The sequence below is a fragment of the Podarcis vaucheri genome (genome assembly GCF_965113315.1).
Source record: "Podarcis vaucheri genome assembly, chromosome: 4".
Taxonomy (NCBI): Eukaryota; Metazoa; Chordata; class Lepidosauria; order Squamata; family Lacertidae; genus Podarcis; species Podarcis vaucheri.
The window spans coordinates 29,320,532-29,342,131 of record NC_138762.1 but is presented as its reverse complement, the minus strand read 5'-3'; the positions used below and the strand labels follow the sequence as shown (position 1 = coordinate 29,342,131).

The 21,600-nt window shown below is 40.7% G+C and overlaps 1 protein-coding gene across 7 annotated transcripts in view; it reads right to left on the bottom strand.

The window, feature by feature from the left end:
- Positions 1-1,462: 1,462 nt before the first annotated feature.
- B3GLCT (beta 3-glucosyltransferase) overlaps positions 1,463-21,600 on the bottom strand; it is a 70,340-nt gene continuing 50,202 nt past the window's right edge. For all 7 annotated transcript variants that reach the window (XM_082220292.1, XM_082220296.1, XM_082220295.1 and 4 more), the window contains 5 exons: positions 19,074-19,187; positions 18,006-18,105; positions 11,417-11,536; positions 9,559-9,703; positions 1,463-3,944 (listed from right to left, as the gene is read on the bottom strand). In XM_082220292.1, coding sequence (XP_082076418.1) covers positions 3,783-3,944; positions 9,559-9,703; positions 11,417-11,536; positions 18,006-18,105; positions 19,074-19,187 — 641 coding nt within the window. In that variant the 3' untranslated portion in view covers positions 1,463-3,782. The remainder of the gene's footprint in view (positions 3,945-9,558; positions 9,704-11,416; positions 11,537-18,005; positions 18,106-19,073; positions 19,188-21,600) is intronic.

The window sequence follows — 21,600 nt, the reverse complement described above, 5'->3', positions numbered from 1 at the left end:
AGCCGCACCCAAATAGAAGCTGCTCCCTTAAAATTCTGCAGGCACTCACACCCGTTCTGTTTTACCGTATGTCTGTTTCAGCAGGGATATCATAAAAGACGATTTTTGTCAGGTCGCGAATTTAAGCCGCACTTTAACTTTTCATGGTCAGAATTGGGGTGAGGGGGAGTGAGGCTAATATTCAGGCCAATACGGTATGTTACAGTGAAGGTCTGAAGCTGTCCCTCTTGACAATTGCTGGTGATGAGGGTTGACACTTTTCTGACCCTTCCCACATTTTCTGAAGTATCTGCTTTGAATGCAGAAGGTCCCAGGTTCCCTCCCTGACATCTCCGGGTAGGGCTGGGAGACAGTCCTGCCTGAAACCCTGAAGAGTTGCTGCCTGTCTGTGTATACAAGACTGAGTTAAATGGACCTGTCGTCTAGCTTGGCATAAGCTGATTCCTAAGTTGCACCAGCCAGGTATGCCAAGTGGGGGGTTGGGGAACACACCCCGAAAATTTTCATGGAGGGGCCAGGCCCCCTCAAATGTTCTGCAGCAGCTGTGTGCACATGCTATAGGGTGTCTGTACTACATGGCCACATGCCCCACTGTGTGCACGAGTGATGTCAGAACAACTTTGCTGCTCACCAATTCTTCTCTGTAAATCCCACTCTGCTTCCCCACAATCACAGGCAATGTACCTCCAAGACTTTGCCTTGACAAAATAGTATGTGATTCATAGTACAGGCAATGAAAATGCAGCATCAAAAGACATTCCTAATAAACAATTGACTTCTGCTTTGTAATGAAAAATGTTTTTTTTAAACCTTTCAACCACAGAATGCTCCCCCCAAACTTAAGAAGTGTAATCACTTGCCTTGTGAATCTTTGTCTCTATGAATGGTACAACAAATTCTTTGCATGCAGAAGGTCCCATGTTCTATTCCCAATATCTCAATTTAAAATACTGAATGTAGCAGAGCTGGCAAAGACCTCTGTCTGATACCCTGGAGACCCTGCCAGCTGGAGTAGCCAGTTCAAGGCTACTTGAACTGCTCTGACGGACATATGCCAAAAATGCAACAAGATGGTTGAAATTTTGAATCTTCACTGGGAAATGGTTTTTATGGATACATGACAGTTTTCATTCTTGCAATCACCTATCTATTCTTTTCCATTATGACTTAGGAGGCAAAGGTGTTCCACTTCACTGCAAAGGCTTTCAATCCAAATTGTTCAGGGACACCAACCTTCCAGACCCTATTAGGTCTGCAATCATAAGCGCCCATAACTGGAAGTGAGTCTCTTCAGATCCAGTAGCATTCACATTGAGTAAACAAGCAAAGGATCAGGCCACACAAATTCATCGTGCAGCGTTTTCTCATATGCTTCCCCTACTTATTTAAACATAAAAACTGATAGGGGTTATTGGTTCATGACTCTGTTGACCAAGCAAAAAGTCCTAGTATAATACATTCTAGGTTTTTAAACAGTTGTGTTTTATTCCATTTTAGGTTTACACAGTTTGAAACAACATAAATAACAATATACCCCATACAGTTCAAAAACATAGAAGATCTGATTATCAGTAGAAATATCTATAGTTTAAGGCACTGAGAGAGGGAAGAAAGAGAAAGCATTTAAGATGCTGGTTCCTCCAATTCAAGCACTTGTCCATCTCGAATGTGCTCACCGTTCACACGCTTAAAAATACCCAAGCTACATTCACGGGCGTGCGCATACTGCTTCAGTAATTCCTGACAGAAAAAAATCCTGTCTCATTTTTGCCAATGGTAAGAAACTGCTTTGCTTTGGAACAGAATGACGTGCTGTGCTAACCATGTTTAAACATATATTAAAACAATTATACAATATGGCTTTAAAACCCTGTGTTTGGTTAAAATACAGCAAGCAACATTAGGTTAGGCAACCTCAAGTGGCCTTCAACAAAACGAGTTTTGTTATAAATGTTAGGACTATTATGATAGATACTATACAAATCTTTACTAGGAGGACTGCAATTAATTTCCAACCACAACATTTTGGTGAGTGAAGGTATGGAAGATTTACAAAGGGAGTCCTTGTTTGTCTTTTTAATACTCCTTATTTACCCCATACTCACAACTGCTTCTTTCCATGATCTGTAACTTCAGGGTCTTTAAGAACAAACAAACAAAACCAGTGGTTTCTTATCCTGAGGTAATCCCAGCCATTCAGAGATCTTGTAGTTGATCGTATTAGGGCACGTTATGGTATTATGAAGCAAAACCAGAGTGTGTGCAATGTTTCTTGTTACCAATCTGAACTAGCCAGCATTTTTGTCCCATTTGTAATTTTTACAATAAGTAATTGGTGAAAACATTTATGTGTTTCATGGGTGGCGGTGAGGTTTTTCACAATTACTCGTCCCACCCGCCTTGCTTTTGGCTTGGCCTTACTCTACGCAAAACTGAATTAAAAAAGCTGCTTTCAGCATGTCACAATTACACGTATAGTATCCCTTCAATAAAAGGAAGTGGTAGATGACATTCAGTTATGGATGTAAACTAGAGTTCAGTCTTGTGCGTACAAACTACATAATGCCATGTAAGGAAGGTAAGTATCACAGCGGTAAGTTTCCAAGATTCATTGAGATACATTTGTTAACGGAAGTGTAACCAGGTTTTTGGAGTCGTAAGTAGTGACACCTTGTGGCCAGTTTAGTAACACCAAGCCTTTGCATTTTAATGATCTATAAATTGTGTGTTTTGAACAGTGCATGTTCATACAGACAGAGAAGGTAATGAAAATACAGAAATTCTCTCGTCTGATAGTCAGACTAATTCCAACCTCCCTTCTGTTTACATACCAACAGAAAAAAGATCCACAAAATCCTTTGCAACTCAGGATTCCTCTGCACTTCCCAGGCATGGCCAGCACTTTAAAGCTCCATGTCTAGAGCAAATGGCAATCCATGGAAACTCCAAATTGCAGCTTGTTACGCTTCAGCTTTAAAGAGCGGGTTTTTGCGGGGAAAGTTCTGAGGCACGAGAGAGAGAGAGAGAGAGAGAGAGAGAGAGAGAGAGAACACGCTGTAAAGCCCGGAGCTATGCCTGGAGAGAATAGGGGGAAAGGTTAAGTGTGGATAAGCCCTCAAAGGAGTTCCACATACTTTATCACCAGACCCCTAATATGCTGATAACAGCCAGGGTGGGGAGATAGAACCAAGGAGGACAGGGGGCTGATCATTGAATTTTTTAAAAAATATATTTTTAAAAAAACTTAGTATTTGACATATTATGGATGTGTACAAAATTCGAAAAGTAAATGTTATTTAACAGTAAAAGACCTGCAGCCCAACAAACACATATGTGTGTGTAGATTTACTGAATTTATGTATGAATATGTGAGCATGTGATATGTATTTTAATTCATTCTGGATGGGGATATTTAAGGAAGGACGCAGTATTAGTGTGTGCCTGTGTGTGGAGGAGTCCCATAGGGCTCAATATATATCTGTTTTCCCTCTCTCACCACTGGTACATACACAAAGGAATGCTGAAGCACTGCAAGGGAAGAGGGGTCTGTGTGCCCTCCCCACGCCCCTGCCCAGCCTTCCCTAGTTATGTGATGCATGTCACTAGTACACCAGAGGGAGAAAACAGGAAGGTGTGCCAAAAGCAGGACCAGATCATGCCCTAAGTGTTCAGTACAATGTGGGCAACAAATCATTATAAATACAACAACAAAATTCAGGCGGTGCTCTAATATTAAACCTACAGCAATATTTATATATTATATAATATATATATATTAAAGATTATAAGTCCTCCCTGACGTGTTTACGTCCATCTTGAAAATCTTTCTGTTCTGGTGCCAACCATGTGAAGTATACTTTCACTGGATCGACGTTCCAGTGTTTGTGAAATGATATTGGAACTTGGTGGGAAAGATAGTCCTTTGGGTAATCCATTGGCCGAGCCTAAAAAAGGTGGAAAGAGAGTCAATGAGTTTCATGTGGCATGAAAGCTTTTACTAGAATCACACATAAAAATGTGTTTATGCAGTAAGGTCAAGCCCAGTGAAGACAATTGGACCATATGCATGGTAGGGGTTGCATATACAGAGTATGTGTGAACATTGGGCTTTATGCATGTAAGACTGGATGCCAATGTGGATCCAACACACCAAGTGGAATTGGTCTGGCATGTTTCCAACAGACAGGATCTGAATGTCCACATACTGTACAGCTAATAAAACTGCCACACTGTTTCTTCCTGTATGTATGTATGTATGTTAAACAACTCGGATATACCTAGCTCAATACATACAGAGATTTTCAGAACCATAACCACTTCATTCACATATAATCCATTAACTATAAAACCATTTTGTTGATAGGTTATGATCTGAAGGAAAGAGAAACAGATGCAAGTTGTTTTATTGTTACATATTGCATATTTTGCACTGAGAGAGAGATCTGGTTTAGAGTTGAGAGTATAGCATAATGAAAATGAAGGGTGCAATTAAGATAAATGCCTACTCTAGTCAAGATAAACAAGGGAAGATGTCAACTAGATAAAAGAAACACATCAAACCCAAGCAAAAACTGATGAAGTAATGATCCAAAAATATTCCTCTGAAAAATAGATATCCACACTTCTCTTATCTTCTGTAGGGGGAGATTAGACACATTTTTAGTAGATTCCTCCATAGATTTTTGGGTTGAATCATGTGACCATAACGTTAGCTACAGAAAAACCTGTGGAGCAGTTCTAACTACATAAAAACCTAATGAGGCAAGAATCATTGTTATTAAACGTCACAGTTCCCAAGATTTCTAAGCAGCCAGGAGAGCCTGGCAACACAGGGTTGGAGTTCCCATGCAATATATTTATTAAATGTCACTGTGTAATTAGCCAGGCTTTTCACTGGAGTCAGTTAGTGGGAGCATATTTTGGAAATACTCAAAGAACTTCACAAGCTTCCAGTTTAAAAATTCCTTCCAATATTACCTTAGAGACCAACTAAGTTTGTTATTGGTATGAGCTTTCATGTGCATGCACCCTTCAGCTCATACCAATAACAAACTTAGTTGGTCACTAAGGTAATATTGGAAGGAATATTTTTATTTTGTTTTGATTATGACAGTCCAACAGGGCTACCTACCTGTAACTAAAGCTTCCAGTTTGTGAGCGCAAGTCTTCACCTTTAAAGCCCTATATGGTTCAGGACTCAGTAAGGAACCCCTACTCCCTTACTAAACTACCCAAGTACCAAGGTCACCACTGGAGGTCCTCCTCCCAGGACTTCCACCATCCAAGGTAAGACTAAGAGCCTTTGCAGTGAGTTCTACCCCGTTTGTGGAATTCTCTCTTGGGGGAAGTTTGCATAATACCACCATTGTAATCACTTCAGTGCTAGGCAATTTTAAAAAAAATTCTCCCAGGGTTTATATTATATAACATTTTATTTTAACCAGTTGTTATTTATGCATTTTATCTTGTTTCTGTAAGCCACCCTCAAAGCTCTGCTGAAGGATGGTATATACTTTTTTTTGGATGTAATTAATTAATTAGCATTTATTGTATTCCACATTATTCAAGTTTGCATTGAAATCATTGAAGCCTTCCATCCTTGCTTGAACTTCCTGAAATGAAATCAAATTCCACTTTTGTTCCAGGACCAGAATCTGATTGCCAACACAATCATGGTGCTGAATGATCAATAGGTGACATTATTAAAGGTAAAGGTAAAGGTACCCCTGCCCGAACGGGCCAGTCTTGACAGACTGTGGGGTTTGTGCGCCCATCTCACATTTATTGGCCGGGGGCCAGCGCTGTCCGGGGACACTTCCGGGTCACGTGGCCAGCGTGACATCGCTGCTCTGGCGAGCCAGAGCCGCACACGGAACGCCGTTTACCTTCCCGCTGGTAAGCGGTACCTATTTATCTACTTGCACCCGGGGGTGCTTTCGAACTGCTAGGTGGGCAGGCGCTGGGACCGAACAGCGGGAGCGCACCCCGCCGCGGGGATTCGAACCGCCGACCTTTCGATCGGCAAGCCCTAGGCGTTGAGGCTTTAGCCCACAGCGCCACCCGCGTCTCCAGGTGACATTATTACCATAATACAAATCAAGCATCTGGGGCTCTTGCTAATCTGCAAAGACTATTGAGGATCAGGCCAACAGAATGAGACAATTAAAAGTAATTTGTTCATGAAAGCCTTTTCAGCATCCCAACAGGATCTACTTTTCACTGTCTCATAATGCAACAGTGCACATTAGTGAAGTATTCATGCCAAAGCAAACAAATTTACACACACTGGTTGCCATTAAATATTTAAATTTGCCTCTGTAAATCTAGTGAAGGAAATAAAAGGGATTTTAGATGACAAAATAATTAATTATACCTCAGCAACACTTCAGCATTGTAATCAGGCAGTTATTTTAAAAGGGCAGCTTATTCTAAAGAGATGTCTCCCCTTCAACTCTTGTTTTCATGTTCTTATGGAATTGAAATTTAAATATGTAATTGAACCCCAGGAAAGAAAAGCAACCCGGATTGCATAAAAATGAATGGGCTATTATTCCACAAGGCCCTGACATGGATTGCTGTTGTTGTTGCAATAGAGAAGATACCTAGAGAAAGTCTGTTTTCTGCTTCATTGCTTCAGCTATGGTGTTGAGATTGAAATAAGAATACAGTGGTACCTCGGGTTACATACGCTTCAGGTTACAGACTCCACTAACCCAGAAATAGTACCTCAGGTTTGCTTCAGGATGAGAACAGAAATTGTGCGGCGGTAGCAGGAGTCCCCATTAGCTAAAGTGGTGCTTCAGGTTAAGAACAGTTTCAGGTTAAGAACAGACCTCCGGAACGAATTAAGTACGTAACCAGAGGTACCACTGTATAAGTAGATTCCTGGACAAAATCTTATAGGAAGTATTAGCATCAATGGCAAATACAAACTTGAATTTTAGCTAGCGATTAACACTAATTTGGTTTTATGCCTAATTCCATGCTGTTTGTTTAAATCTCTAATGTTTATGGTTTAAATAAAAAAATTCCTTCCAGTAGCACCTTAAAGACCAACTAAGTTAGTTCTTGGTATGAGCTTTCGTGTGCATGCACACTTCTTCAGATACCCTGTAACTGGTTTATGGTTTGGACAGGGGACTTTGAGGGGACAGACCATAGTCCAGGAGTTAGATGCCTATTTTACATGCAAAAGGTCCTAGGCTCAATCTGTGGCCCATATATCTTTATGAACCAGGTAAGAGGAAGGGGCCCTCTGCTTGGGGCCCTAGAAATCTGTTGCCCGTCAGAGTAGATAACACTGCACTGGGTGAAACATGCATCACAATGCTAGCGGAAATTAAAAGAAGACTAGTTGTGGACAGTCCCTCACATAGTCAATATTACTAGTGATAGAGCTGGTCCGCGCAAAATGCTAAGCCAAAGTATAATTTAGAGTGAACAGACAAGTATGTAAGGTCCCAGAGAGGAGATCACAACTGCTTTGTTTCTCTGCTGGTCTGGCTGCTGCTGCTGGTGCACTGCTGAAAACAAAGTCATGAGCTGTAAAACTTGCCTGGAGCAAGACAAACCACTCGGATGACACGCTAAGCCAATTCAGTGTTTTTAAGATGTCACGATACATGTTGTTGTTTTGCTGCAAGAGATACCCCTTTCAGCTCCCCCTCTGGAAACGAAGGCTAAACTGCAATTTTGTTGAGAAAAACTGGGTGACTTCTGGGCTCAAGGGAGACAGAATTCCTCTGGCTGGAATAAATCACCTAGTATGTCAGGTTCTGCCGACCTCATTACTGTATTAACCAGTCAGTGGGGACAATGGCGACGAATGCCCCAGAACAAAGGACCAATCATGACTTGAGTTTCCTATCTTAAACTGTTGATTCCATGTTCAAAGAGAAAATTCCATTAGATAAACTATATGCTGACCTCATCTGAGATCTGAGGATGTATATTAATTCCCTGTAATCCACATCTTCCAGAAGGACGTACAAATCTCAAATGAAATTCTCCTTGGTCCTTCCAACAGAGTCTGTTAAAGAGAGGCTAAAGCCATCCTTCAGAAGGAAGATGGTTGTTTAATGTGAACAAGGATGTAGAAGGCTTATGCACAGGCTCTATTGGAAGCTAGAAAGTCTGCGTTAGCCTATGAAATTAATCCCAACAACACTGAAACATACTTTGTTATTTAAATCACATTTCAACTTTACCTGGTCACACTTGTTACTGTTTTCATATTGCATTTACAATCAGGTTCTAGGTATATGTACTCAAAACAAGTATTTACATAGTGTATTAAAATACAGATAGAAACATGCATTGCCTTTTGGGAAATAAATAGGTTTGACAAACCAATAAAGCATGTTTTGTGTGAGAAAACTAAATATGTAGCTATACGTAGCAGAAACTAAACAAAACAAACCTTGCCTAAAAAGCTAAACCGTAGTACAAATTCATCGTTAACAAATTCATTCTCATTAACCATAAGAGCTAAATATAAAAGCTGTGGAGTGTTATGATAGTAGCATTCTATGAAACAAGAGAATAGCTGTGAGAGAACCCTCTGGTATAAGAGCTGTTGACAGTGGAACAGACTCCTTCACAAGTTGGCAGACTCTCCTTCCTTTGCAGGGGGTTGGACTAGATGACCCTCAGGATCCCTTCCAACTCTACAATTCTTTGATAGGTTTTTAATTATAGGTTATAAAGTGAGTAAGGCAAGACACTATTTTTTATATATATTCTGCCAGAACAAAGTAAGAACCAAGTAAGATGTGGTGATATACCTATTTTTAGAAATGTGGTACACTTTTAAGCACTGCAATATTAATGGCCTGTTCAGCTAACATTTCCTTCCTCCCCTGTTATTCTGAAAGGTTTTACATCTGTTCTCTAGCAAAAAAAAAAATATCAAAAAAAATCAAGCAGGTTTTGTTTGTTCGTTTTTGAGTTTCTACTCCTTAGAACACAATACTCAAAAGTTCCGTTTTTTCAGTGGGTATGTATGCGTAAGACTGAAGCCTTTATAATTTATTTATACCACTTCCAGAGGGTCAGCACACCTTTTCAGTTTGCAATTGTCCGTGTATCCCAGGTTCTCTGACAAGAGGAGACACTATGTAGGCGCAGCAAGATTTTCCTAATATTATTTCCCATTTCAGAATCTAATAAATATTCCCGCTGCCCCCCACCCCCCCAAATTGTGTTTCTGTTACAGAAGCAGTTTAAGGGTGAAATCTAAGTGTCAGCTGGCTTGCACAACAAACTCTGCTAATGGGAATGGGGCTTCCACCCTCCATTAGCTCCAGAGGAGATGGGAAGGGGTGGGTGGGTTGCAGGAGTCCAGAGAGCAAGGGGAAGTTCTGCCACATCAACTGGTGTGATGTTGGATCTTGCCCCAAAATTACAAACATCTCTTTACCCTGGCTTGGAGAACTTGAGGTTTATGTTTTTAGAACCCATCTTATTTTTATTACCATAAACCATTTTTAATATTATGCTTTAATGCTGCTATCTGCCCTGGGACCTATGAGTAATAAAAAAATAATAAATTATACTCACCTGATGGAAGAGAGGGCTGTGTGTTACTGGAATTCCTAAACCACTGAAACACATTCCAATCACCATATCATCAGGGGCATCATTGCTGTAACACCGGCATTTACTAGTAAATAATCTTTGGATTGCTGCTCTGCTGAAAACCATCCTTAAATGACAAAGTTAACAAGAAACGTTTTAACTGTTATATCACTGCAAAAAGGTGCGAATGATTACGACAATTACAAAATGACAGCACCAAATACAAATAGTCTACTAGCACAAAAGGTGTTTGGTAAAATTAACACTTGGGTCATGTTACTCATAGGAATGAATGAAGATTGGTTGTGGACACTCCTGTATATGGTGAATATCACTAGTGATCTAGAGCTGGTTCACATGAAATGGTAAGTTAAACCATGGTTTTTAGTTAACAGGTGAGTGTGTGTGATCCTACAGAGATCTCACCTGGTTTGTTCCTCCTCTGGTCATGTTGCTGCTACGAGCTAAGCAATGGTTTGGCTTAGGACGTCATCCAAACCTGGGCTAATGGTTTGTCTTTCTCCAGACAACTTGAGTTTACAGTTTATGGCTTAGTACACAGCAATGCAGGAGCAGGAGCAGGAGAAGCAGGGGAGGATAGTAACCACTGCAATCTGCTCTTTCCGAAACCTCACATTAACCCTAAACTATGGCTTGGCTTAGCATTACACGTGAACCAGCTCATGGTATCAGTTGTAACTCTATATTACAGTCAGTGGCTCCTTTGATATTAGAAACATATTCCTATCTCACCTCTGTGCTTAAAAGTAATGTCAATACCAAACAGAATGCTTGGTCATATGCCTATTTCAGTTCTGAAAAGCTAGACTCATCACAACCTGAGAAAGTTAAGAAGCGTATCCAGTTGCTTGTGAAAATATTTACCCAAGCCACTAACCATGTGCTTTAAGATTATTGGAGTCTTATAGTCACTCCTTTTGACGCTGTAAGTTATTTCATAAGATGATAAGAACAGCATTTCTCCCTCAACTGATTTTTCTTAGCAGGGTGACAGCCAAGACAACTGTGCATCAAAAAGAGGCTCAACGCACTGTGAATGTGTAGAAAGTTGTTAACGTACATGCCTCCTGAGCATAGCAGAGACTCTAATGCTGCTATGCTGCAGTCATTTGGCTGGGTATTCCACTGCGGATGCCTCCTCTTGTTGGAAACAAAGCACCCTGAAACACCTTGCCTAAGATGAGAGAGGGCTGCAGATGCAAAGAACTTTCTTTCCCAGCAGAAGAATGCAGCATTGCATCAGCAGTCTTGAGTGAACAGGTGCGGCAGCCACCTCAATACATGATTTTCCCTGCCTCTCCTGTGCATGGAACTTATTCCCTGCTCCCATTCACTGTGAAATGATCATTTTATTTTGCCCTAATGCGCATCACTTTACATTTGCACACACTGAATTGCATTTACCATTTTACTACCCATTTGTCCAGTTGCGAGGGATCCTTTGGGAGCTCATCACAACCCCTTTTTTCTTTTAATCACCTTGAACAATGTGATCTCATCAACAAGCTTGGCTACCTCATGGCTCACCCTTAATCATTTATAAAACATTAAAAAGCAAAGGTAGTGAAACGCCTGCCAAAAACTTTTCTCTTCTGCCAGACCCACGCAGGCAATTAAGAGTACATCATGCACAGTGGTCTATCAGTGTTTGTTTTTCATTTCTTTTTGCTTCTAACTTGCTTTAACTTTCTATGATTTTATAGCTTGGTTTTATGTTGTTGCAAGTGACTGTGATATATTTTTTATGATACAGCGGTACAGAAATGTTTTTGTAAAATAAATAAATAAGTCCCAATTCTGTTTAAATTAAACAACTTACCCTCCTCCACCAGTGATATAACTATAGCCTCCTGACCCCAATCCATAACCATAGCGTTCTCCAATAATCACTGGCTCGGTCGGGTTGTAGCAGCTGAGAAATTTCTGGAGCCTAGAAATGCTAAAAGATGAAGCAGCATATTCAAATACACTTAATTCCTTTAAGCAGTTCCAAAGCTCTTAAGCTGTCAGCCTAAACAAAACGTGCAGATTAATTGTTGACATTGAAGACTGAAACGAATGTCTTCTGATTATTTTAAGAAGTTGTTTCTCCGCCCCGCCCCCCCCCAAATAATAATATAAAAAATCCTCTTGGCTTTGCTTCAAAGTCAGATCTATATATTTAATGAAATATTACTTTAAAAGGAATATTTAAGTTTGTCTGACACACAGTGTCTTTACTTCATAATAAATAGCCATAGTTTCCCCCAGACTATTCCCTAAGGATGGCAAGCAGGAATGATTTCGGAGTTCAAAAGACAAATAGATCTTCATAAAAAATCTTTCATGTCAGTGTATATCATTTTAATGCATTTATATTTCAGAGCAACCTCAAACAAAATTAAGCAGGTTCAGAGAACTATTGTATTTTACGTTTTGAAAGAGGTATTTCTTGTCTCAAAATGTATAACTAGATCTCACCATCCAAATCCTATGAGCTGTTGTGCTGGAAAACTAGGGAGCTTCCAGATGGTGCTTCCACAGAAACTGGAATGGTGATGCTAGTGCCAGACTCAGCTACCACTCCCCCACAGAGCTGTTGAACCAGCTCTGAGACCTTCCTAAATATACTGCGTTAGTGAAAGGGACATTGTACCAGAACATCATCAAAGCTTGTATCATGTTGGGGCCCCAAGCTAGGCTGAGAAATAGTCCATCATCTTGAAATCTATTGTCTATGAACTTATGTTTTAAGGTAAATTATTCAAACATGCAAATGGCTTTGGTATCACTAAAGGCACTGGGAACGTGTGCTACAGTATAAGCTCTTTTATCCAACTGAATGGGGGAACATAAAAATGTTACAAGGAAAACAAATTTCAGAAAAGGTGGGGTGCTGCAGGGTTCTGTCCTGGACCAGTTGTTCTTCCCATGTCTTTACAAATGACTTGGATGAAGGAATTGAGGGGATGTTCATCAACTTTGCAGATGATGCCAAACTGAGAAGAAGAAGAAGAAGAAGAAGAAGAAGAAGAAGAAGAAGAGGAGGAGGAGGAGTTTGGTTTTGATATCCCGCTTTATCACTACCCTTCAGGAGTCTCAAAGCGGCTAACATTCTCCTTTCCCTTCCTCCCCCACAACAAGGTGAGTGGGGCTGAGAGACTTCTAAGAAGTGTGACTGGCCCAAGGTCACCCAGCAGCTGCAGGTGGAGGAGCGGGGAAGCGAACCCGGTTCCCCAGATTATGAGACTACCGCTCTTAACCACTACACCACACTGGCTCAGAAGGGTAACTAATGTCACAGAAGACAGGCTTGGGATTCAACATGCCCTTAACAGATTGGAGAACTGGATCCAAACTAACAAAATGAACTTGAATAGGGAGAAATGTAAGGCAGGAACAGCCAGCTGTACAAATATAAGATGGGGGAGAGGGACACCTGGTTTGCCAGTAGTCCATGTGAAAAGGATCCAGGGGTCTTATAGTAGACCACAAGCGTAACAGTAACAGCAACAGAAAAAGCTAATGGCATTCTAGATTGTATCAACAGAGGTATAGCGCCCAGACCAAGAGAAGTAATAGTACTGCTCTTTTCTTCTGGACTCCACAATTTAAGAAGGATATTGACAATCAGGAATGTGTGTAGAGGAGGGTCACTGAGATAACAAAAGTCTGAAAACCAAGCACAACATTTGAGGGAGTTGGCTATGTACACCCTGGAAAAGAGGAGACTAAGAGGGGATACAATAGCCACCTTCAAATATTTAAAAGGTTGCCACAGGGCAGATGGAGCAAGCTTTTCTCTAGCTCTGAAGGGTAGGACCTGAACCAATGGATTCAAGCTACAAGAAAGGAGATTCAGACTAAACACCAGAAGAACTTTCTGATAATAATAGCTGTTGAACAGTGGAAAAGGCTCCTTTGGAAGGTGGTGGGGTCTTCTTCATTTGAGGTTTCTAAGCAGAGGTTGAATGGTCATCTGTCATAGATGCTTTATATGAGACTCCTGCCATGCAAGGGGTTGGACTAGATGACCCTCAGGGTCCCTTCCAACTCTAGAGTTGGAATTCTCTGACTCTATGATGTCTTTCTTTTAAGCTAGTTTCCCCCTCAAGAAATGGTTTATGAATGGCTTAGATTTTGCTCCACAGGTGGCCTCATTACATGCTGTAAGAATTCCCATGACTTTAATATATGATTAAATACAAATTAAAAATAGTTATGCTTCCACTTATAGAGGACCTCTTTTTATTTGATATATTTTATAGCTTTTGCTATTTCCATATTTTATCAAACAGGCATCAGTAGGATATTTTCCATACAGTACTTAGGAAAATGTTTATTATGCAAATGATTCATAGTGAAACAATATTTCTCCCTCAAAACCAGAGTACTTTTATCTTTTACAAGAGATGTGTATGTTTGTGCCAAAATAAATATCAAGACTTTTGAGTTACACAGAACAGTTTTCTGGGAGAATACAGTGGAAGGATAGCTACTTTCAAGGATATTTAGAGGACAGCTAGTTACATTTTATTACATTTGCATTCAAGGGTAGTCTATAAAAGTATTTAGCATTCAAACAGCAAATATTAATCAACAGGGTATATTTATTTGGAACCAATTTGTCAACCACTGTCTAGCTTAGATACATAAAAGGAAAAAGAAAAGTTGAGGAAAAGCTATAGCATGCCATTAGGAGGATCAACAGGGAGCCTGGAGATTACTTAAAAGTAACTGGAACAGAGGCTCAAATTAGATGTACGACACAGACTGCAAAATTGCAAAAAAAAAGGAGAGGCCAAAAGCATCTACTCATGATTTATTAGAGTTGGGGTGCTTCCCAATCCAGATTTAAATCATTTAAATTGGAACCAGTGAGGGTGGTGAATGCCCTATGTCGAGGATAGATGGCAGCTAACAGATATATATTGAATCCTGACAAGACAGAAGTATTGTTTCTGGGGAACATGGGGTGGGCAGGTGTGGAGAATTCCCTAGTCCTGAATGAGGTAACTGTGCCCCGGTATGCAGGCCGGGGGTCATTTTAGACTCACAGCTGTTCATGGAGGCACAGGTTAATTCTGTGTCCAGGAGCGCTGGCTAACATCTGGTATGCAGGCTGAAATCCTACCTGCCTGTGCACTGTCTCACCAAAGTCATGCACGCTTTGGTTATCTCCTGCTTGGATTACTGCAATGTGCTCTACACGGGGTACCTTTGAAGGTGACTTGGAAACTACAACCAATCCACAATGTAGCAGCTAGACTGGTGACTGGGAGCAGCCGCCGGGACCACATAACACCAGTCCTAAAGGATCTATATTGGCTCCCAGTATGTTTCTAAGCACAATTCAAAGTGTTGGTGCTCACATTTAAAGCCCTAAACAGCCTCTGCCCCATATACCTGAAGGAGCATCTCGACCCCTATGGTTCAGCCAGAAAACTGAGGTCCAGCTCCAAGGGCTTCTGGCGGTTCCCTCACTGTGATAAGTGAAGTTACAGGGAGCCAGGCAGAGGGCCTTCTTGGTAGTGGCACCCACCCTGTGGAACGACCTCCCATCTGATGTCAAGGTGATAAATAACTATACAACTTTTAGAAGACATCTAAAGGCAGCCCCGTATAGGGAATTTTTTAATGTTTGATGTTTTATTATGCTTTTATATTTGTTGGATTTATTATGATTGATATATTTGTAACAACAAAAATATCCGTTCTGGGGGGATAGAAGGGTCAAGACTGAATGAGAAGTCCAACATTTCAGCCAGCATGGGTCTGACCCCTTTTTTCTTCAACTGCCGTTTATTTATATGTAAGTATCTGTTGTGTGGTGGGACGCGGGTGGCGCTGTGGGTTAAACCACAGAGCCTAGGACTTCCTGATCAGAAGGTCGGCGGTTCGAATCCCTGCAATGGGGTGAGCTCCTGTTGCTCGGCCCCAGCTCCTGCCAACCTAGAAGTTCGAAAGCACATCAAAGTGCAAGTAGATAAATAGGTACCGCTCCGGTGGGAAGGTAAACGGCATTTCCGTGCGCTGCTCTGGTTCGCCAGAAGTGGCTTAGTCATGCTGGCCACATGACCCGGAAGCTGTACGTCGGCTCCCTCGGCCAGTAAAGCGAGATGAGCGCCGCAACCCCAGAGTCGGCCACGACTGGACCTAATGGTCGGGTCCCTTTACCTTTACTTTATCTGTTGTGTGACTGATTTCCTACTGACTTTGCTGTCACAGTGGGTAGAAAACTATGCATCCCAAGAATTTAGGGAATTATGTTTTAAAGTGATGCTTCTGATAGTTCTGACTTTGTCATCAACTAATCCATCAAGACATCAATGAATTGTTGTTTTCTGAAACCCACGTTAGACTAATGCTAGAAAAGAATTCCAAGAAGCTCAACCCTCCTACTGCTAGCCCTCCAAATTCAAAACCTGACAGTGACAACTTCCTCGATTGCGGCTGTTGCCGGCTAAAGTGTAGCACATGCTCTACTTACTATGCCATTTCCAAGGATAAGAAAGAAGTACTCTTTTGTAATAGCCTCTAAGTGCAAAGAGATAGAGCTATTCAAAGAAAATAAAACAAATCAAAGAGGCAAGATGATGTGATCTTTTCTCAGTAAGAATGAGCATGACTTTTTAGAGGTTTGTACAGAAAAGACATAGGATAATATGTTGACATTTCTATAAAACATTGTGGTAGATTATATAAAAATAGCTTGTATTGGAAGTGGATTAAATTAGCAGGCATCTGAGAGTCTTACAGAAACCAGCCTATTAGGCATACCTTTTTGTGCTACAATTTGTCATTTCTAGGCCAGTGCTTCCTTTGCAAAAGATAAAATTATTGCTTGCAACACTGAATCTTCAGTTCAGCAAATATGAAAAAAAAATTGTTCAGTTTTAAACATATGTCAGAGTTTCTATTTCTCACTATTGGTTATTTCTGTATACCCATTTGTGTGCTTTTTGCTCTCATGCAATCAGTAAATGGTGTACTTTCCCTTAAATTAATGAGAAAATTCAACTGTCAGTCGTACATTGTTAGCTTTAAGCCAGTGTGGTGTAGTGGTTAAGAGCGGTAGTCTCGTAATCTGGGGAACCGGGTTCGCGTCTCCGCTCCTCCACATGCAGCTGCTGGGTGACCTTGGGCCAGTCACACTTCTTTGAAGTCTCTCAGCCCCGCTCACCTCACAGAGTGTTTGTTGTGGGGGAGGAAGGGAAAGAAGAATGTTAGCCGCTTTGAGACTCCTGAAGGGGAGTAAAAGGCGGGATATCAAATCCAAACTCCTCCTCCTCTTCTTCTTCTTCTTCTTCTTCTTCTTCTTCTCATCTTTTAACTTGGACTCAATTTTTAATATTATAATCCTGACCTTTGAGGACAGTACTATTTTATTATTTCAATATTTCAGTGTAACAGAATCTGATCACCCAGGATAAAAAAAGCTTCAAAAATATGTAAGGAGAAAAAACAGCAACTATGTGGGGAACAGACAGTTGCAAGTTGGATCTAAAGTTGCAAGAGTGGAAAAGGTCCCCCCAACTTGTTCAGGAACATCCCCATATCTTCCAGAGCCAGCGTGGTGTAGTGGTTAAGAGCGGTAGTCTTGCAATCTGGGGAACCGGGTTCGCGTCTCCGCTTCTCCACATGCAGCTGCTGGGTGACCTTGGGCCAGTCACACTTCTTTGAAGTCTCTCAGCCCCACTCACCTCACAGAGTGTTTGTTGTGGGGGAGGAAGGGAAAGGAGAATGTTAGCCGCTTTGAGACTCCTTAGGGTAGTGATAAAGCGGGATATCAAATCCAAACTCTTCTTCTTCTTCTTCCAGAAAGGCCTGGGAGGCAGAGCAGAGGGAGCAGAAGATGGAGGCTTCTCCTTGTACAACTTGCCATTCACTATGTTATGCAAAAGTTACCCTTTTGCAAAGTAGTTTTGAACAGGTCAGCTGTCTCGTCTTCAGAGACACAAAGGTGTTTTTTGGCTGTGGACACTGCAAGAATTCGGAAAACTGTTCAACTTGAACAAGAGTTTTACTCAAAATACACCAGGAATTAAAACATATGGTATTTTCCTGTACTGCTGCTGTTGTCTCCCAGTCATAACTTCTAGTTCATTTGGAGTAACAAATCCCAGCGATGGAAAAATGTTGCCAATTTACCATCCTGCAAGACACGAATCCAATTTTCTGCCACAATGAGCATTTCATGTATCCAATTGTATTTTTAATCTACCATTTGAGAGATGTTTTTAATTTACTGTTACGTTGCTTGGATTTCCTGTACGACAGGAAAATATTGCATTGACTCATAAATGTTTATGCTTTTTGTTTCACTTGCAAACTGCACACTGCCTGTTAGCTCTGCAATAGTGACTTTTGAACAAGTTGACTTGTAAAGCAACGTACGGTTTAGCTTCATCTAATTCCGAAATGCATACCTTATTAAAGTGTCATCATCCACAATGACTAACCAAGGTGTTGCAGCAGGGCTGTGCTTTAGAAACCTTTCCAAAATGGCAAAAGTCTTCCCACAATGACCTAGACACGAAACACAAAAAAGTAAAGGAATTCAATAATTAGACATATAGTGTGATGATTATAAAAATCATTCTTAACACTTCAAAATAATCTTTGCCATGTGTTCAGATTAGGGCTGGGTTGCACCTTTATCCCCATCATTCAGATATATAAATATATGGATTTCCTGCAATAAAGAGTATGACATAATTTGGAGGCATCCCAGCCTGTCAAACTCTTGCCTGCTGCACCTTACCATGCCCCTTCAGCAGTGGGCATGGAGGGCTTGAGGAATGCAGGGAGTGGGCACAGGAGGACTCTATGCCATGGAGTAGGTGTGTATGCAAAGCTGACCATTCTTGCTCACTTTTGATATCCAGCAATTTCAAACGGGCATCTAAAACTAGGCTCAAATCACGGTGGTTCTTAGGTCTCCCTTTCTTTCCTCAATCCTTTCCAAATTTGTTTTTTCCTTGGTCCTTGGCTTCTTCCTCTCTCAGCCTCTTTACACCTATCAGCTGATTTCTCTCCTTCTTTCTTTCAATCACCTGCCTCCTTCCATCTTTCTCCTTAGTCTTGTTCAGTCAGAAGGCAGAATTTGCAATCATGCAAACAGGTATGGGAAGAAGGAGGAAACTGGTGTCCTGAATGCTGATTTCACAAAGGCAGGCAGATGAACAGAATAGAGGGCTGCTATTTTCACACTGCACTGATTCATGATGAATGTATGCAGCAGCAGCAAAAGTAGGAGGAATTTCCCCCTCTGCACTCCCAAACTGGTAGAGCACTCGCTGGTGCTGCCTCCAACTGAATCGCACTGTAATCAGTCCCACGAAAAGAGTCTTGTCTTTGTGCCTCCTTATCTCACTGGCAGACTCACAGGCCACCTCATGGGAAATAAATTAGGCAGCTCATCATCTTGTGCAAATTCTGTTATGAAAACACTGTACAACTCATGCAAAATAATATCACATCGTGTTAAAACTTACCTCTATCAGTATTTGGCACTCCTAAATCAACAGTGGGTATTGAACTTTCTGCATAATCACTGTAGTATTCAATAAGAGCGGCCTCTTTTTCCCAGGTCTGCTTTACAATAGGTACTGGGGGGAAAACAAGCATACTGACACGCTGGCAAAACAGTGCTTACAGATTTGAATTTATGGCAAACTGAAATTGGACGTTAGGGTGTTTCTCAGCTTACCAACAACTGATATTCACCCATCTTCTCTCCTCCCTTCTCAGTGCACTATGGTTACCAGTTTTTTGGGGAGTGGGGGAAGGATATGAAGCTAACTAAACTGTTCAGATGTGGTGAGACAGACATAACAGGAAATTATGGTTAAGTAATCCAAAAAGCCTTCAATCTCAGAAGAGAGGAGGGAAAGGATGGCATAATGATGGCTCATGCAGGCACAAGATTCATATCTGGGCTTAATATGCTGAGATGTGTATATCTGAACCAGGTTATTAAGTAATAGGGTAACTGGAGGCAGCCCTGTTAGGCCAAAATTAGATGTTACGGCACATGTGGCTGCTACTGAAAGCAGCATCCCCATTTCTGTTACCCCAAACACCTAGGAATACCAAATGCATCTCATGACGTGATGGTGTCACAAGGTTCCCTTTCACTGGTTGACACCTGTGGGCAAAGAAATCTGTAATGCATTTTGCACTACTAGTGACCATCAGAGGGTAAACAGGGAGAGAGAGATGGGCTGCTTTGTAAGCAGCCAGCCATATGTCTAGTTTTAAGCTTAGATGATGGGAATGGCCCTACCCTCCTCCCTGCCAACATACTGGAGACAGATTTGTTACCAACCAGGGCTGAGTTTTTTCCCCTGTTCTGCCCCCTTGTCCTAGAAACCACTATGCCTGTGTAACACCTTCTGTTGGATAAGTATGTCTCACAGTCTCCCGCCCACTCACCTAGGCTTTTCTTGGAGGTGAGGAGAGATTCTGTTTTTCCTTGAGCAATGAAATACACTGTATGTACCATGTAAAATCCTAAGCAGGCACAATTGATTTCTCCCTCACAAAAAAAGGAGACTCCTGGCACATTCAGTCTTGATCATTCAATACATCTACCAAAATTCAAGGGCGTGTCAAAACATACAGCAGAAAACCCCCCAAACCCTGTATTTTCATAGAAATAAATGGCCAACCAGCATGTTGCATGGATATAATTTTGAGCAGCTAAAAAAGGAAAAATGGCTTACCAGAAGAGCTCCTTTTTCAAAAGGAGCTCTTGAAAGCTAGCATCCATTAATTTTTCACTTTCCTGAGAAAGATTACCCTCCACTGGGTAACACTGGAAACTATGAGGAAAGTTCAAGTATTTTCCTCAGTCCTCAAGGTGTTACATGATAGTGAAAGACTGTGAATCTATAGCTTCGTTTTCAACTTGCCTTTATCATTTCGGCTAGCTGTAACATAGCAGTTTATTTTTTGTCTTGTTTTAATCAACACCATTTTTTAAAAAAATCACAAGAACATGAACACATTTTTCTACAAACTCCAGCTGTAGGATGCTCATTTTCTTGCATAAAAAAAGACAAATTGTATGCAAAAGTTAAACCCATGCAACTTTAAAGTTTGATTATTGGTAAGCATTTAGAAAGGTTATTAAACAATGCTTCATTAAAATAAGACACAAAATTAGTTGAACACTTAACCTTCTTAAGTTATGTTCTTATATTGCTGCACCGCATAGGAGGGCAGTATATAAACTGGTATAGATAAAATAAAATAATGAAAATGTTACAAAACCTTCCACTTTCCCCAATCACATTACTTAGGATTGTCTGAATTAATATGGGCAATGATTAAAGAAACTGAGCTATGGTTTAGAATGATGTCTGAATTGACTACAGATGGTTTGCAATTAGCCAGAAAAGTAAACTCTGGCCAGAAAGGCAAACTTAAAAAGTAATTCTGAAAACCCTGGTTTGTGCTACAATTTTTTTGTATTAATAGGCTAACCACAGTTGCAACTGTTGCCTTCTCTCAGCAAACTTGGAGCTACTACATTCAAAGACCTGAGTTTAAAAAAAAAACCCCAGAAAACAGAAGCAAACAAGCACCTTTCAATTTACCTGCATATTTGGAAGCTCAAACTTTGCTCGAGTTCTAAATACATTGGTTAGTGGAAACCACTGTTTGATGCAATGCCTCAAATGAGCCAAAGGCTAGGTACCAAAGCATAATGGTGGTTTTTCTACAGCAGATTCAGTATTACACATGAGCATAAATTAGAACCTTAAGTAAACAAATTTGTTGATGTCTCTTATTTTGTTTAAATAATAACCACTAATATGTTTAACCAACTAGGAGTTATAAATGTATAAAGTTTAGGGATGTTTTAAGATTGCAATGGTATTTTAATGAAGCAGTAGTACTGTAATTTTTAAAAGTTGTTTTGGTAATTTATTGCAGCTAGATTAAACTGCACTATTAGTTTGATTATATTTACAGATTTTGGCTAGATTTTATGCTTTTGTTGACTATGTATTTTGC